Consider the following 17,481-nt stretch of genomic DNA (forward strand, 5'->3'; position numbering starts at 1 on the left):
CTTCATCTTGATGGACTCTTCCTGTGATGAGTATGAAATGCCCTTCTTCATCTCTTTTGATTTTAGTTTAAAGTCTAATTTTTTAGATATTAGGATTGCTACACCAGCTTGTTTCTTGGGCCCATTTGATTGGAAAATCTTTTCCCATCCTTTTACTCTGAGGTAACGCCTGTCTCTGAAGTTGAGGTGTGTTTCTTGTAAACAGCAGAAGGATGGATTCTGTCTTCGTATCCATTCTGTTAGCCTATATGTTTTTATGGATAAGTTAAGACCATTGTCATTTAGGGATATTAATGTCCATTGTTTGTTGGTTCTTGTTTGTTTTGTATTTATTGGTGATGGTGTCATTGTGTGTGGATTTCGCCCTCCTGTTTCTTTTTGTGTTTGGTAAAATTAGATTATCTATTGCCTGTGTTTTTGTGAGTGTAGTTATGCTTGTTAGGTTGGAGTTTTCCTTCCAGAATCTTTTGTAGTGCTGGATTTGTGATTGTGTATTATTTAAATCTGTTTTTGTCATGGAATATCTTGTTTTCTCCATCTATAGTGATTGAGAGTTTTGCCAGGTACAGTAGTCTGGGTTGACATCCATGCTCCCTTAGTGCTTGTAGGGTATCTATCCAAGACTTTCTGACTTTTCAGAGTTTCTATTGAGAAGTCGGCTGTGATTCTGATTGGTTTGCCTTTATATGTTACTTGGCTTTTTTCCTTTGCAGCTCTTAATATTTTCTCTTTATTCTGTAGATTTGGTGTTTTGATTATTATGTGTCGGGGGGAGGGGAGCATCTTTTTGTGGTCCAGTCTGTTTGGTGTCCTGTAAGCTTCTTGTATATTCATAGGTATATCCTTCTGTAGTTTGGGGAAGTTTTCTTCTATGATTTTGTTGAATATGTTTTCTGTACCTTTGAGCAGTGTTTCTTCACCTTCTTCTATACCTATTATTCTTAGGTTTGGTCTTTTCACAGTGTCCCATATTTCCTGGATATTTTGTATTAGGGATTTGTTGGACTTGAGGTTTTCTTTGGTTGATGAATGTATATCCTCTAGCGAGTCTTCAATAGCTGAGATTCTCTCTTCCATTTCTTGAATTCTATTAGTTATACTCACATCTTTAGTTTCTGATCGTTTATCCAGCCTTTCCATTTCCATTATCGCCTCATTCTGTGTTTTCTTTATTGTGTTTATTTCAGCTTTCATGCTTTGAACTGTTTCAAGAGCTTCCTTTACTTGTTTGGTTGTTTTTTCTTGGGTTTCTTTAGATTCTTTAAGAGATTTGTTTATTTCTTGAATTTTTTGGTTTGTCTTTTCCTCCATAACGTGTAATTTTTTGCTTGCTTTTTCTTCTATTTCTTTAAGGGATTTTCTTGTTTCCCTTTTGAAGGTCTCTATCATCTTGCCGAGATAATTTTTGAGGTCCATCTCATCTTCGTGCTCTGTGTTGGTCTTTTCAGATCTTGCTGGAGTGGAGTCCCTAGGTTCCGGTGGTGTCATATTGGTCTTTCTGTTGTTGAGTGAGTTTTTATTCTGTCTTCTTCTCTTATCTTCTTCCAATGGGTGCAGGTGGGGTCTCTCTGTCTCCTCTTGTGACCCAGTGGTGTGTGGGGGCCAGGAATTCAGTGTCAGCAGCTCTGGATGGTCTTGCCTCTCCTGGTAGTCTCCTCACTCTGAAGGAGATAGGCCTCCATAGGGGTGGGGGGGGGGGACACGGGAAGGAAGAGTGGGGTGTTTCCAGACTCAGGGAGATCCTGTCTTCCTCAGCAGGTCTAACCCAAACAGGCGCAGGCTGGGGGAGATCGGGTTGAATGGGGCTTTGGTCCGGAGTTGGTAAGAGCAGAGGCTCACTCACCTCATTGTGGATCAGTCGGCGGAAAGGGAAGGAAGAGTGGGGTGTTTCCAGATTCAGGGAGCGCCTCCCTGCCTGGGCGTGTCTACCCCAAGCAGGAGCAGGCCCGGGGAGATTGGGGTGAATAATGCTTTGGATGGGAGTTGGGTAAGAGCTGATGATCACTCACCTCGTTGTGGATCGGTCGTCAGAAAGGGCATATGTAAGCTTTTAATAAACTTCTATAATCCATTTTAAATTTAATTTTTAGCACAATGAAACATTTTGTAAACCTGATCTGAAAGCCCAATAATTGTACAACCGCTATTTTCAACATTATGAAATGTATTAAAAACTAAATATGTCCTTTTTTGAGATAGATGATTATCTTTTTATTTGCAGGTTACACATTTTTGTTTACCCCAGCTCCTTCCATTACTCAAACATACCACGTCATACCTTCATGAAGTTTTTGAATTTTATGAAGAAATTTTGACTTGTCGCTATCCATACTCCTGTTTTAAGACTGTCTTCATCGATGAGGCTTATGTTGAGGTGGCTGCTTATGCTTCTATGAGTATTTTCAGGTTAGTGTCTCTTGAGATGGGGAATGCCTAGATTAGGGTACTGAGAAAAGGCAAATCTGTTGGCTGACTGTATGATCCAGATTTAAGATTGGTTTTGAACTCCAGGTCTGACTGAGTTTATAGGTCATCTGGTGTGTTTAAAATGTTACAGTATAGCTTCCTACATAAGGAAGTGACGCATCCTGGTGCCTTCTCCAGAGTTATCATTGGCATTTCCATTGCTGGTATAGTTCTCAGTGTCTGTAAATGTTTAGCTCACACATTTGTGGGTCAGTAGTGTGCCTTTTTGTAGTGCTATAAAATGTATTGGTATCATCAATTTGTTGTCAAAAACAAAACAAATTCTTTTCTTTGTTTTAGCTCTCCTTTTCTGCCCCCTTTTTTGGTGGTGGGGTTCCAAATTTCTAAGTTTTATGTGTCAGGGCGGTTGTTTTACTTTCTTGTCCCTAAAAGTTCTCATGTGTCATGTGAGATACTAATATTGTGCATTCTCCAGAACACAGTTGTAAAAACTGAATGAAACAATATATTTAGAAGTAAATAACAGAATGCCAAAATTTACTAGACACTGGAAAAAGGCATTTGTTTTTGTTACTGGTTTTCTGTTTGGGGAGAAATGTCTCCATCCTGTGTGTTTCATGCTGGCTGTGCGCCAGACTGGACACTGGTTTACAGGAACGTGACTCTGCATCCAGTGGAAGGAAGGATTTTTGAAATTAAGTAACCCTATTGTATTGGGATTCATTTCTGATTAACACACTCATTTTTTCCTCACTTTCCAAAATAGTGATAGTGATATATATATACATGTATATATATGTAAAATATACATATATTTGTAAAATCAATAGAAAACATTGTCATTGTGTTTCTTCATTTAGACAGATTGTGAATTTCAGATAAATTTTGAAATTTATCTGAATTTCAGATAAATTTTGAAAAGATTGGAAAACTCTTGGGGAGAATATTCTGGAGTTTTTCCTTCTGTATTGAGCTTGAACCTAAAACTGAATTGCTTTGGGAATGCAGTTACTGTATTTTGACTGACTGTGCTTCCGTTGGTCCTGTCACTTCGTGTCTTTGGCTTTCAGCACAAACCTTCTGCACAGTGCCATGATTATAGATGAGACGCCCCTGACCAGGCGGTGCCTAGCGCAGTCGTTAGCGCAGCAGTTCTTTGGATGCTTCATATCGAGAATGTCTTGGTGAGTAACATCAGAACTGCAGACTGAGCCAGAGGGTCAGGAAAGCTGACCTCCCCTCCTCTCCCCTCTTGTATTGTTCTCTGACAGCCTCTTGTGGTCCATGCTGTCCTCAAACTTGCTGTGTGTCTGAGTCTGGCCTTGAACTGACTAATGCTCCTGCTCCCTCCCGAGGGCATGGCTAGCCTGCGCTGCTCTGCTTCACTCTCGGCTTCTTTTCTGCATTATAAGCTGGCTGCTGCCCATTATTTATAAATGGCGGGGTTATTTTGAGAGCTTTTCTCAAAAAAGAAAACCATTAGTAAAACTTTATCTTGATTGTTTTTGCATCAGCTTTAATATCAGCTATATAAAACACTTTGTAATTAGTGGGGCATGGTGGCATATGACTTCAAACTTTAACTCTCAACAGGCAGAGAGGCAGGTGGATCTTTGTGTATTTGAGGCCGGTCTGATCTATGTAGCAAGTTCAGAAAAGCACCCACTGCATGGTGAGACCCTGTTTCAAAAAAAACAAAGAAAGCAGAAAGTTACTTATATAATTTATCATAAAAGAAGAATTCTGAAAAACAGTATCTTAGCTGTATAGAATGCAGATTTGAATGTATAGAAAATTAATTAGAAGTCAAATATCAGTGTTCAAATCTGCTGGAAAAATGTGTGAGATGATTTTTCTTTCAGAAGTACATTCTTTTTCTTTAGATGTGCATATACACATACTTACAAGAAATTTTGCATTTCCTAAGATGACTCTCCATTTCTTCTACTTGTATTAAACTAAAGTTGCTAAAGAAATCCTGAAGGACTGTTTCAAAAAACCTTATCTTCAGTAACCTCAGCAATGGAGGGTGAGAGGTAGCACTCCCCTCCCCATGAAACCTTTATATTTATGCTCCTTGTCCACCAATGAACCTCTTCACAACCTCCTGGTGAACTCCAATCATTAGCTCAATATCATCTTGTCCAAGAAATGTTATTTGTTCTTCTCTGCTTTCCCTGTATCTGCGGTAAAGGATGTAGGCAATTGCTGCACTTGCTGGGATTTCAAGTACCAGGGCTATTTTTTGAATACTGGACAGGCTTGTCCATGAAGTGGCCATTTTCTGGGGTATTCTCTTGTCAGGAGTCAAGCACCTTCACCTTGCACCTTACTGTTCCCTCTGCTTGGTCCCTACCTGGGCCCAGCAGCCAAGCAGGCAACTATTTTGCAGATGCTTGCCACGCCCCGGAGGCACATCCACAACAAAAAATGCCTGCCTTGAAGTCTGAAAATCGTGCATCCACGCAGCAGCCAATCCTTGCATCTGCAGCCTTGAGTGATTGATCAGGGGTTTCTAAGTAGACCACAAGGGGCCTGTCTGACCTACAGATAATCCCTGGTTATCAGCAGGAACTCCCATCTTCACCAGACTGATGCTGCTGTATCAAGATGATTTTTAAAGCAAATAATTGTCTTCAACAGTAGTGATGGTGGCGTAAAGAATTTGCCTTTTAGTGTTTAGATTCTTGCTACTTTTCTTGAAAGAAGGGAGAAGTACATTTGGGGCTGGGGTGCAGCTCAGAGGCACAGTGCTTTTAAGTGCTAGACCCTCACTTTGAGCTGAAAAACTGAACACTGAAAAAAGAAGTAATCTTTATTTTCTTTAAGTGGAGATGAATTTCATATTGTTGTTGGTCTTTTTTTTTTTTTTTTTTTTTTTTTTTGAGAAGGGGTCTTTACATTGTAGCCCTGGTTGGCTTAGAACTTGCAATGTAGAGCCACTTGGCCTCAAACTCTGCCTACTGAGTGCTAGGATTATACATGGAAGTCACCACACTTGGCTACTTATAGTTAATTTAATGTACTATACAAGCATTCCTTGAGATTGTAATTTTTTTTTTTTGATTTTTTTTTTTATTAAATTATTAATATTTTCACATGTACATTCCCTCTCCCTCTCCCTCCCCCACCCCCATTCCTTCTCCCCCACCTCCAACCTACCCCCCACCCCATCCACCCGCCACTCCCCAGGCAGGGTAGGGCCCCCAACCAGGGCTCCACCAAGTCCACCAAATCTTCCTGTGCTGGGCCTAGGCCCCTCCCCATGTGTTCAGAGACAGAGCGAATCCCTTCAAGTGGGATGGGCTCTCGAAGTCCCTCCCACCCACCAGGGCAAAACGCCAGTCCACCTCCAGAGGCTCCCAGGAGTGCAGGGGCCTCCCCATTGGCATCCATGATCAGGGGGCTGGATTAGTCCTGTACTGTCCTCCCAAAGAGCATCTGGGGTCGATATGCTTTCCCTTTTTCAGGCCAACTGTTTCTGTGGGTTTCTCCAACCAGGTACAGACCCCTTCGTTCTTCATTCCTCCCTCTCTTCAACTGAGTTCCAGATTTCAGCTCAGTGTATTTCTGTGGATGTCTGTCTCTGCTCTCATCAGCCACTGGATGAGGACTCTAGAATAGCATAGAGAGTATTCATCAATCTCATTCTAGGGGAAGGGCTTCTAGGCCATCCTCTCCTCCACTGCCCAGACTGTCAGATCGTGTCATCCTTATAGGTCTCTGGAGATCTTCCTAGTTCCAGATCTCTTCTCGGACCTATAGTGACTCCCTCTGATATGGTATCTCTCATCCTGCTCTCTCTCCTCTATTCTTCCCCCAACTCAATATATCTGCTCCTCCATTTCTTCTCCTCTACTCTTCATCTTGTGCTCTTATTGTGGCAGCACCCACTTCCCTACCCTCATGCTCTCAATTAGCTCGGGAGTTCATGCCATTTCCCATTCCTGGGGTCCATTTATCCCTTAGAGTCATTCATGATTTCTAGTTTCCTTGGGGTAGAGGATTATAGGCTGGTAAACCTTTGCTCTATGTCTAAAAATCATATATGAGTGAGTACATACCATGTTTGTCTTTTTGTGATTGGGTTACCTCACTCAGGATGGTTTCTTCTAGTTCCATCCATTTGCCTGCGAATTTCAAGATTCCATTGCTTTTTTCTGCTGAGTAGTACTCCATTGTATAAATGTACCACATTTTCTCTTTCCATTCTTCAGTTGAGGGGCATCTAGGTTGTTTCCAGGTTCTGGCTATTACAAACAATGCTGCTATGAACATGGTTGAACATATGTCCTTGTTGTATGGACAAGCAGTATTTGGGTATATACCCAAGAGAGGAATGGCTGGATCTTGAGGTAGATTGATTCCCATTTTTCTGAGCAACCGCCATACTGATTTCCAAAGTGGTCTTACAAGTTCACACTCCCACCAGCAATGGAGGAGTGTTCCTTCTTCTCCACAACCTCTCCAGCATAGGTTGTCATTGGTATTTTTGATTTTAGCCATTCTGACAGGTGTGAGGTGGTATCTCAGAGTTGTTTTGAGTTGCATTTCTCTGATGGCCAAGGATTTTGAGCACTTTCTTAAGTGTCTTTCAGCCATTTCAGATTCCTCTGTTGAAAAATCTCTGTTTAGTTCTGCACCCCACTTTTTAATTTCATTGTATGGTGTTTTGGTGGCTAGCTTCTTGAGCTCCTTGTATATTTTGGAAATCAGTCCTCTGTCAGATGTGGGGCTGGTGAAGATTTTTTCCCATTCTGTGGGTGGTCGTTTTGTCTTACTGACTGTGTCCTTTGCCTTACAGAAGCTTCTCAGTTTCAAGAGGTCCCATTTATTAATTGCAGACCTCAGTGTCTGTGCTTCTGGCGTGATGTTCAGGAATCGTTCTCCTGTGCCAATTTGTTCAAGGGTTGTTCCCACTTTCTCTTCTAAAAGATTCAGTGTGGCTGGGTTTATGGAGAGATCTTTGATCCATTTGCACTTAAGTTTCGTGCATGGTGACAAGTATGGATCTATCTGCAATTTTCTGCATGTTCGAATCCAATTGTGCCAGCACCATTTGTTGAAGATGCTATCTTTTTTCCATTGTATGGATTTAGCACCTTTGTCAAAAATAAGGTGTTCGTAGGTGCGTGGGTTAATATCTGGGTCTTCAATTCGATTCCATTGGTCTATCTGTCTATTCTTGTGCCAATACCAAGCTGTTTTCAGAACTATGGCTCTATAGTAGACCTTGAAGTCAGGGATGGTGATGCCTCCAGAGGATCTTTTATTGTAAAGAGTTGTTTTGGCTATCCTAGGTTTTTTATTTTTCCATATAAAGTTGAGTATTGTTCTTTCAATGTCTGTGAAAAACTGTGTTGGGATTTTGATGGGGATTGCATTAAATCTGTAGATTGCTTTTGGTAGAATTGCCATTTTTACTATGTTAATTCTGCCTATCCAAGAGCACGGGAGATCTTTCCACTTTCTGGTATCTTCTTTAATTTCTTTCTTTAAAGTCTCAAAGTTCTTATTGTACAGGTCTTTCACTTTTTTGGTTAGTGTTACCCCCAGATATTTAATGTTGCTTGTGGATATTGTGAAAGGTGATGTTTCCATGATTTCTTTCTCATTGAGTTTATCATCTGTATACAGTAGGGCTACAGATTTATTTAAGTTAATTTTGTATCCTGCTACCTTGCTGAAGGTGTTTATCAGCTGTAGGAGTTTCCTGGTAGAGTTTTTCGGGTCACTTATGTAGACTATCATGTCATCTGCAAATAGTGAAAGTTTGACTTCGTCCTTTCCAATTTGTATCCCTTTGATATCCTGATCTTGTCTTATTGCTCTAGCTAGAACTTCAAGAACAATATTGAAGAGATATGGAGAGAGTGGACATCCTTGTCTTGTTCCTGATTTTAGAGGAAATGCTTTGAGTTTCTCTCCATTTAGTTTGATGTTGGCTATTGGTTTGGTGTATATCGCGTTTATCATGTTTAGATATGTTCCTGTTATTCCTGTTCTCTCCAAGATCTTTGTCATGAAGGGATGTTGGATTTTGTCAAAGGCCTTTTCAGCATCTAGTGAGATGATCATGTGGTTTTTCTTTTTCAGTTTGTTTATATGGTGGATTACATTGATGGTTTTTCGTATATTGAACCATCCTTGCATCCCTGGGATGAAGCCCACTTGATCGTGGTGGATGATTTTTCTGATATGTTCTTGGATTCGATTAGCCAATATTTTATTGAGTATTTTAGCATCAATGTTCATGAGAGATATTGGTCTGTAGTTCTCTTTCTTATTCTTATCTTTGTGTGGCTTGGGTATCAAAGTGATTGTAGCCTCATAGAAGGAGTTTGGCAATATCCCATCTGCTTCTATTGTGCGGAACAGTTTGAGGAGTATTGGTATCAGCTCTTGTTTGAATTTCTGGTAGAATTCTGCAGTGAAGCCATCTGGTCCTGGGCTTTTTTTGGTTGGGAGGCTTTTGATGACTGCTTCTATTTCATTAGGGGTTATGGGTCGATTTAAATTGTTTATCTGATCTTGATTTAATTTTGGTAAGTGATATTTATCCAGGAAACTGTCCATTTCCATTAGATTTTCGAATTTTGTGGAGTACAGATTTTCAAAGTATGACCTAAAGATTCTCTGGATTTCCACAGTGTCCGTTGTTATATCCCCCTTTTCGTTTCTGATTTTGTTAATTAGTGTGCTCTCTCTCTGCCTTTTGGTTAGTTTGGCTAGAGGTTTGTCTATCTTGTTGATCTTCTCAAAGAACCAACTCTTTGTTTCATTGATTCTTTGTAATGTTTTCCTAGTTTCTACTTTATTGATTTCAGCTCTCAGGTTGATTATTTCCTGGCGTCTACTCCTCCTTGGTGAGTTTGCTTCTTTTTGCTCTAGTGTTTTCAGTTGTTCTGTCAGTTCTCTAATGTGACTTTTTTCTAGTTTCTTCATGTGGGCACTTAGTGCTATGAACTTCCCTCTTAGGACTGCTTTCAGAGTGTCCCATAAGTTTGGGTATGTTGTGTCTGCATTTTCATTAGAATCTAGGAAGTCTTTAATTTGTTTTTTTATTTCTTCCTCAACCCAGGAATGGTGCAATTGGGTGTTATTCATTTTCCAAAAGTTTGCAGGTTTCCTGCCATTTGTATTGTTGCTGAATTCTAGCTTTAATGCATGGTGGTCTGATAAGATACAGGGGGTTATTTCAATTCTTTTGTAATTGTGGAGGTTTGCTTTGTTGCCTACTATGTGGTCAATTTTGGAGAAGGTGCCATGTGGTGCTGAGAAGAAGGTATATTCTTTTGAGTTTGGATGGAATGCTCTATAGATATCCGTTAACCCCAGTTGGGCCATGACTTCTTTCAGATCCTCTGTTTCTTTGTTAAGTTTTTGTCTGGTGGTCCTGTCTAGTGGTGTAAGGGGGGTGTTGAAGTCTCCTACTATAAGTGTGTGTGGTTTTATGTGTGGTTTGAGCTTTAGTAATGTTTCTTTCACAAATGTGGGTGCCTTCGTATTTGGAGCATAGATGTTCAGGATTGAGATTTCATCTTGATGGACTTTTCCTGTGATGAGTATGAAATGCCCTTCTTCATCTCTTTTGATTGATTTTAGTTTAAAGTCCATTTTGTTAGATATTAGGATTGCTACACCTGCTTGTTTCTTGAGGCCATTTGATTGGAAAATCTTTTCCCATCCTTTTACTCTGAGGTATCGCCTGTCTTTGAAGTTGAGGTGTGTTTCTTGTAAACAGCAGAAAGATGGATTCTGTCTTCGTATCCATTCTGTTAGCCTATATCTTTTTACGGGTAAGTTAAGGCCATTGACATTTAGGGATATTAATGTCCATTGTTCATTGGTTCTTGTTTGGTTTGGATTTATTGTTGGTGGTGTCATTGTGTGTGGATTTTGCTCTCCTGCTTCTTTTTGTGTTTGGCAATATTAGATTATCTATTGCCTGTGTTTTTGTGCATGTAGTTATGTTCCTTGGGTTGGAGTTTTCCTTCCAGAACCTTCTGTAGTGCTGGATTTGTGGATATGTATTGTTTAAATCTGTTTTTGTCATGGAAAATCTTGTTTTCTCCATCTATAGTGATTGAAAGTTTTGCTGGGTACAGTAGTCTGGGTTGACATCCATGCTCCCTTAGTGCTTGTAGGGTATCTATCCAAGACCTTCTGGCTTTCATAGTTTCCATTGAGAAGTCGGGTGTGATTCTGATTGGTTTGCCTTTATGTTACTTGGCCTTTTTCCTTTGCAGCTCTTAATATTTTTTCTTTATTCTGTAGATTTGGAGTTTTGATTATTATGTGTCGGGGGGACTTCTTTTTGTGGTCCAGTCTGTTTGGTGTCCTGTAAGCTTCTTTTACTTTCATAGGCATACCCTTCTGTAGGTTGGGGAAGTTTTCTTCTATGATTTTGTTGAATATGTTTTCTGTACCGTTAAACAGTGTTTCTTCACCTTCTTCTACACCTATTATTCTTAGGTTTGGTCTTTTCACGGTGTCCCATATTTCCTGGATATTTTGTGTTAGGGATTTGTTGGTCTTGAGGTTTTCTTTGGTTGATGAATGTATATCCTCTAGCGAGTCTTCAATAGCTGAGATTCTCTCTTCTGTCTCTTGGATTCTATTAGTTATACTCACATCTTTAGATCCTGCTCGTTTATCCAACCTTTCCATTTCCAGCATCGCCTCATTCTGTGTTTTCTTTATTGTGTCTAATTCAGCTTTCATGTTTTGAACTGTTTCAAGAGCTTCCTTCACTTGTTTGGTTGTTTTATCTTGGGTTTCTTTAGCTTCTTTAAGAGATTTGTTTATTTCTTGAATATTTTGGTTTGTCTTTTCCTCCATATCGTGTAATTTTTTTCTTACTTTTTCTTCTATTTCTTTAAGGGATTTTCTTGTTTCCTCTTTGAAGGTCTCTATCATCTTGCTCGAGATAATTTTTGAGGTCCATCTCTTCTTCATGCACTGTGTTGGGCTTTTCAGATCTTGCTGGAGTGGAGTCCCTAGATTCTGGTGGTGTCATATTGGTCTTTCTGTTGTTGAGCGGGTTCTTATTCTGTCTTCTTCCCATATCTTTTTCCAGTGAGTGCAGGTAGGATCTCTCTATCTCCTCTTGTTACTCTGTAGTGTGTGTGGGCCAGGAATTCAATGTCCGAAGCTCTGGATGGTTTTGCCTCTCCTCGTAGCCTCCTCACTCTGATGGCGTTAGGCCTCTTGGTGGATCGGTCGCCGGGAATGGAATGAAGAGTGGCCTGTACCCAGATTCGGGGAGCTCCTCCCTGCCTGGACGTGTCTGTTTCAAGCAGGGACGAGCCTGGAGGGATCTGGGTGGATGGCGCTTAGGACAAGAATTGGGTAAAAGCAGGGGGTGGCTCACCTGGTCTGCGATGAGTCCACGGAAAGGGAAGGAAGAGTGTCCTGAACCAAGCCAGATTCAGGAAGCTCCACCCTGCCTGGGCGTGTCTGTTTCAAGCAGGGACGAGCCTGGAGGGATCTGGGTGGATGGCGCTTAGGACAAGAATTGGGTAAAAGCAGGGGGTGGCTCACCTGGTCTGCGATGAGTCCACGGAAAGGGAAGGAAGAGTGTCCTGAACCAAGCCAGATTCAGGAAGCTCCACCCTGCCTGGGCGTGTCTGTTTCAAGCAGGGACGAGCCTGGAGGGATCTGGGTGGATGGCGCTTAGGACAAGAATTGGGTAAAAGCAGGGGGTGGCTCACCTGGTCTGCGATGAGTCCACGGAAAGGGAAGGAAGAGTGTCCTGAACCAAGCCAGATTCAGGAAGCTCCACCCTGCCTGGGCTTGTCTGTTTCAAGCAGGGACGAGCCTGGAGGGATCTGGGTGGATGGCGCTTAGGACAAGAATTGGGTAAAAGCAGGGGGTGGCTCACCTGGTCTGCGATGAGTCCACGGAAAGGTGAGATTGTAATTTTTTTATATTTTAAATGTAGGATTCCATTTCTACCTTGCTTTTACAAATTTAATGTTACTGTTGTGTGTGTATGATGGATATATATGAGTTACTGAGTGGTTGGTGCCGGTTTCCTTTTCTCTAGAAAAAGCACTAACATTAAACAGTTTAACTTAAGGATGTTGTAAAACCTAGGTAGTGAAAATTATGTCTGTGTGTCACAATAAAGAATGCAGGGTTGGAGCTTACTTTACGAGAATTTGAACTCAGGACATTGTATACCTACTAGGCGAGTACTGATAATATATTCTCAGTCCAAGAATGTGGATTTTGTTTTGATCTTACCTAGGCTACCATGTCCTTGAACTCAACTATGTAGCTGAGGGTAACCTTAAATTCTTGACCATTGTGCCTCAGCCTCCCAAGTATGGAGAATATACCAGCACACATAGCAAATGTGAACTTTTGAATTAAGCAGCCCTGACTGTGGACAAATACTTATCTAGTGGCAGACAGTCTGAACAGTGGTGTTGAGAGAAAGTACCACTATCACAGTGAATACATTGCTAAATTCAACTTTAGAGGATATTCTTGGGAGAGCATTGTGGGCTATGATTTTCTTCTAAACTAAAGATCAAACCCAGGACTACAAGAATTCTGGGAAGTAACTACTACTGAGCTACTATTCCAGTCCATACAGATACAAACTCTGTCCAAAAAACTTCCTGTTGGGGATTCATACACTTAGCACAAGTAGAGCCCATTCTTAATATTCAAAGAAGAAAAGTGCCCATTTCCAGTTTGTCACTAATAAATATTTTATTTTAATCAGTCTTAAAATTAAAGATCCAGTCAGATTTGAAGAAGGTTGGATAGACTAATTCCATTACACTCTTTGAACCTGCTTGGACAGTTTTTAATGACAAAAGCTTTATTGACTTTTTCTTAGGTCTGATGAATGGGTCCTGAAAGGAATTTCAGGCTATATTTATGGACTCTGGATGAAAAAAACTTTTGGTGTTAATGAGTACCGCCACTGGATTAAAGAGGTAAACAAAGCTGGATTTGTTTTCCACTTGTAAGTCAGTAATATATGTTAGCGCTTGCCCGATTTCTGAGTCTCCTGTCCTTTGTTTTCTGTTTATTCATTTTGTGTGTTGGGGCAGTGCACATGATAGGCTGCATGTGTGGTCAGAAGACAATTTACTGAAATTGTTTCTCTCCTTACACTGTGAGTCCTGGAATCGAACTCAGATGTTAAGGGTTTTTTACAAACTCTTTTACCCCCTGAGCCATCTTGCTACCCCTATTGGTCTCTGATGATTATGAAATACTTGTACAATTTCATTTGAAAAATAGATCTTTTCAAGTAAAATACAATTATACCACCAAAAAGGATTCTAACTGTGCTTCCTCCATTTGTTTCCAAGTCTTCACTGGGTAAGGATGGTATAGTGACAGTGTCTGCGTACTCACTTGGGATAGTGGCACATTACTCATGCACACAGGAGCCTTTTATATGTCAGGTAGCCTTCAATCCCTACCTTTGTTTTCTCTGTCATTGCCACGTATTTTCCAATTATTTAAAGATGAAGGCAAAAAATAAGAAGTATTTTTGTGCATCTATTTCTTATGCATACAGATACTTGATTGGTTTCATTGGATTTAATTAGATCCTTAAATTGATTGTTTTCAGGTAGACAACTCCCTACCTTAATATCATTATTAAATTAGCATTCATTGTATCAGAAGAGTTGTTAGAGTGTTCCTACACTTAGCATTGGTAAAGTCCATTCTTCATTTTAGAAGAAGTAAATAACTTACCACTTAACAGTGTGTAATAAAATAGTATTATAATAAAATAATACTTGTAACAAAAACAGTCCTTATCTTAATTCTCTTTACATGTCCACTTTACCTATCAAGAAACGAAGGGACATAAAGGCTAAATTATTTAATAAAGTAGGTGGGTAATCAACGGTATTGCCAGGTTACAGTTGGCTTTTAATCATCTACCACTTTTCTCTGCTGTCTGTATTATTTAAACCATTCATGAATGTTTCATAGTTATGGTGTTATCTTCTTCAAGTTTTTCTTTCTTTTCTTATATTGAATGGGTATTATATGTTAGAGAAGAACAGATGAATTTTAAATTTATAGGTTATGAACATAATTCAATCTCGGCTTCTTACTAACTACCTTAGACCTCAGATTTAAAATACAGAGAGGGACTAAGTCAATTTAGAAGACAATTCAGAGAGACTCAGGAGAGCCAAAAGGAAAAGTTACTTGCCTGCTGCTGAGCCCTGAAGTCACAAAATACAGAGAAATTTTTGGATCTTACCATTCAGCCAACTTGTATAGCTTTATAACTATTCTCCAGATATAGTTTGCCTATGTTACATTTACATCTGATTCTACAAAAGAAAATTTGTGATCTTGTACTAATGTCTGTTGTATGAGGATGTTTTCACTGACTCCTACTTTTGTATCTCTTTTAGGAGCTAGATAAAATAGTGGCATATGAACTGAAAACTGGGGGAGTTTTATTACATCCCATATTTGGTGGTGGAAAAGAAAAGGATAAGTATGTTATTGTTCTGAGATGATATTATAAAGCTCACTGATAGGCTGCCTCTTACAGGATCACTCATGTGTTTCTTGAGTTCTAGTAAGGCCAGAACCTTAATGATAGGGTGATGCCACAGACTGGTACTATTGTCAGTGCCCACATAGAATGAATGAATTTAAACTTAAAAATGTAATGTTTTCCTGTTTGACATGCCATGTTTTCTAATTCAACTTCGTCATTCTACTCTTGTTAAAATCTTTGGAAGTAGTTATTTTGCTTATCGTGATGATCAATTTTATCAACCTGATTTAATTGAGAAATGCCCAGATTAGTAAAGCACATGTCTACGTCTATGTGAAGATGTTTCCAGTGAGGGAGGAGCAGACAAGAAGCTACTTTAATGTGTCACACTGTCCTGTAGGACTGGAATGTAGGAGATAGAGGAGGGTCCCTGCAAGCATCTTCTCCCTCCTTCTTGGCTTCCTTGAGACAGTAGCTGTGCTCTGCCATTTCCTTCCCACCAAGATGGATTAAATCTGAACTGCAGTAAATCCTTCCACTTTTCAGTCGTTTTGCTAAGGTTTTTGTTACAGAAAAGTTGTACTGTCTCTAAACTTAACTGTAGTTCTTAAGCATTTACAACTGAGTTTTGAAAGGAATTTGAAAGTTTGGAGATGGGGCCTTTGGTATCTCTGAGACTGCTGTATGTTTAGTGGACAGTTCTGTTCAGAGCTCAGAAGACCAAATCAGATTTGTTATATTCAGTGAATTTACATTTTTTTCCAGCCCCTCATCTCACCTTCACTTTTCAATAAAGCATCCGCATACACTGTCCTGGGAATACTACACTATGTTTCAATGTAAAGCTCACCTCGTGATGAGACTGATTGAAAACAGAATCAGCATGGAATTTATGCTACAAGTAAGTCCTAACATGAAGAACTTAGCAACATGAAAGAAGTGTGTGTGTGTGTGTGTGTGTGTGTGTGTGTCTGTGTGTGTGTGTATTAGTTACTGTTCTGTTGCTGAGGTAAAACACCACGACTAAGACTAAGGCACCTTATTTATTTCTTTGCTTATTATTTCTTGAGGTAGGGTTTCTGTGTGTAGTCCTGGCTGTTCTAGAGCTCACTCTGTAGACCAGGCTGTCTTTGAACTCAGAAATCTACCTGTCTTTGCCTCCCAAGTGCTGGGATTAAAGGTGTGTGCCACCACCTGATGACTTAGGCAACTTGTTAAAGGAAGTGTTTATTTGAGCTTAAAGTCCCAGGGGGTTAGAGTCTATGGTGGCGGAGGGTTGGCAAGGTGACAGGCAGCCGAAACAGCAGTGAAAACTCATTTTGATCCACAGACACTGGGAATGGAGACTTTGAAGCCTTGAAGCCTACTCCCATGACACAACTCCTCTAGCAAAGCCACATTTTCTAACCCTCAAACAGCTACCAAGAATGATCAAGTATTCAAGTGCCTGAGACTCAGGGAGGACATTTAATATAAATCACCACATTCTGCTCTGTGTCTCTCGTAGTCTGAATGGCCAATCATCCTGCAGAGTGTATCTAGTCCAGCTTCAGAAGTCCCCACAGTCGTTCATAGTCAGAACACTGTTAGACTCCAGGCAGTCTCTTAACTATAATCCTCTGTGAAGTAAAAAGCAAATCACACCAGGCAGTGGTGGTGCACACCTTTAATCCCAGCATTCTAGAGAGAGGCAGAGGCAGGGGTATCTCTCTGAGTTCAAGGCCAGTCTGATTTACAGAGCATATTCCAGGATAGCCACAGCTATACAGAGGAAACCTTGTCTGGAAAAGCAAAAAAAAAAAAAAAAAAAAAAGCAAATTGCATCTTCTCACAGATAATGGCACATAATATACATTATCATTCCCAAAAGGAGGAACCAAGGCATAGTGAAGAAAGCAGGACACCTCTAAGTCCCATGTTAAAGGGTTTAGATGACTCTGCCCTTCCTGTTTGGCTGCCTGCAGCACACTTCTGTCTCCTGAGCTTATCCCCATGTTGTGTGCAGCTCTCCCTGGTGGATGTGTCCATGGCTCTAGCACCTGCAACATCTTGGGGTCTCTGACACAACTCAGGGTTCACATTCACAGCTTCACTCAGTGGCCTCTGAAGGCCTCCGTATAGGGACTTATCTGCCACACACCTGCCCTCAGCTCTCTCCTTGATACCAGAGGAAGATTCCACAGCCAGTTACTTGGTTGCTATCGTTAAATTTTGCCATATTTTAAAGTAAGTTTTAGTACAAGTAGTTATAATATAGATGATGAAATAGTAGAAACAAGATAGATGGATACGTGTATAAATATATATGCTTTTGGGGTTTCTTTGGCACCTTCTCTCTCCTTTCCCATTTCATTCTTCTTTTTTCCATTTTCTTTATATTTCTCTTTTTATTCCTTTTCGTTTTGTGAGACAGGATTTTTCTGTGTAGCCCTGGCTGTCCTGGAACTTGATCTGTATGTAGATCAGGCTGGCCAGGAACTCACAGAGATCCGCCTACCTCTGCTTCCCTGATGCTGGGATTAAAGGCGTACACCACCACTGCCCAGCACTTATTTTTC

At 40.4% G+C, this 17,481-nt stretch overlaps 1 protein-coding gene across 5 annotated transcripts in view; it reads left to right on the forward strand.

Moving 5' to 3' along the window:
* LOC113830752 (transcription initiation factor TFIID subunit 2) overlaps positions 1–17,481 on the forward strand; it is a 74,790-nt gene that overhangs the window by 17,630 nt on the left and 39,679 nt on the right. For all 5 annotated transcript variants that reach the window (XM_027431696.2, XM_027431698.2, XM_027431697.2 and 2 more), the window contains 5 exons: positions 2,222–2,406; positions 3,498–3,611; positions 13,280–13,379; positions 14,832–14,917; positions 15,689–15,824. In XM_027431696.2, the coding sequence (XP_027287497.1) occupies positions 2,222–2,406; positions 3,498–3,611; positions 13,280–13,379; positions 14,832–14,917; positions 15,689–15,824 (621 nt within the window). The remainder of the gene's footprint in view (positions 1–2,221; positions 2,407–3,497; positions 3,612–13,279; positions 13,380–14,831; positions 14,918–15,688; positions 15,825–17,481) is intronic.

Source organism: Cricetulus griseus, chromosome 10 (genome assembly GCF_003668045.3).
Source record: "Cricetulus griseus strain 17A/GY chromosome 10, alternate assembly CriGri-PICRH-1.0, whole genome shotgun sequence".
Taxonomy (NCBI): Eukaryota; Metazoa; Chordata; class Mammalia; order Rodentia; family Cricetidae; genus Cricetulus; species Cricetulus griseus.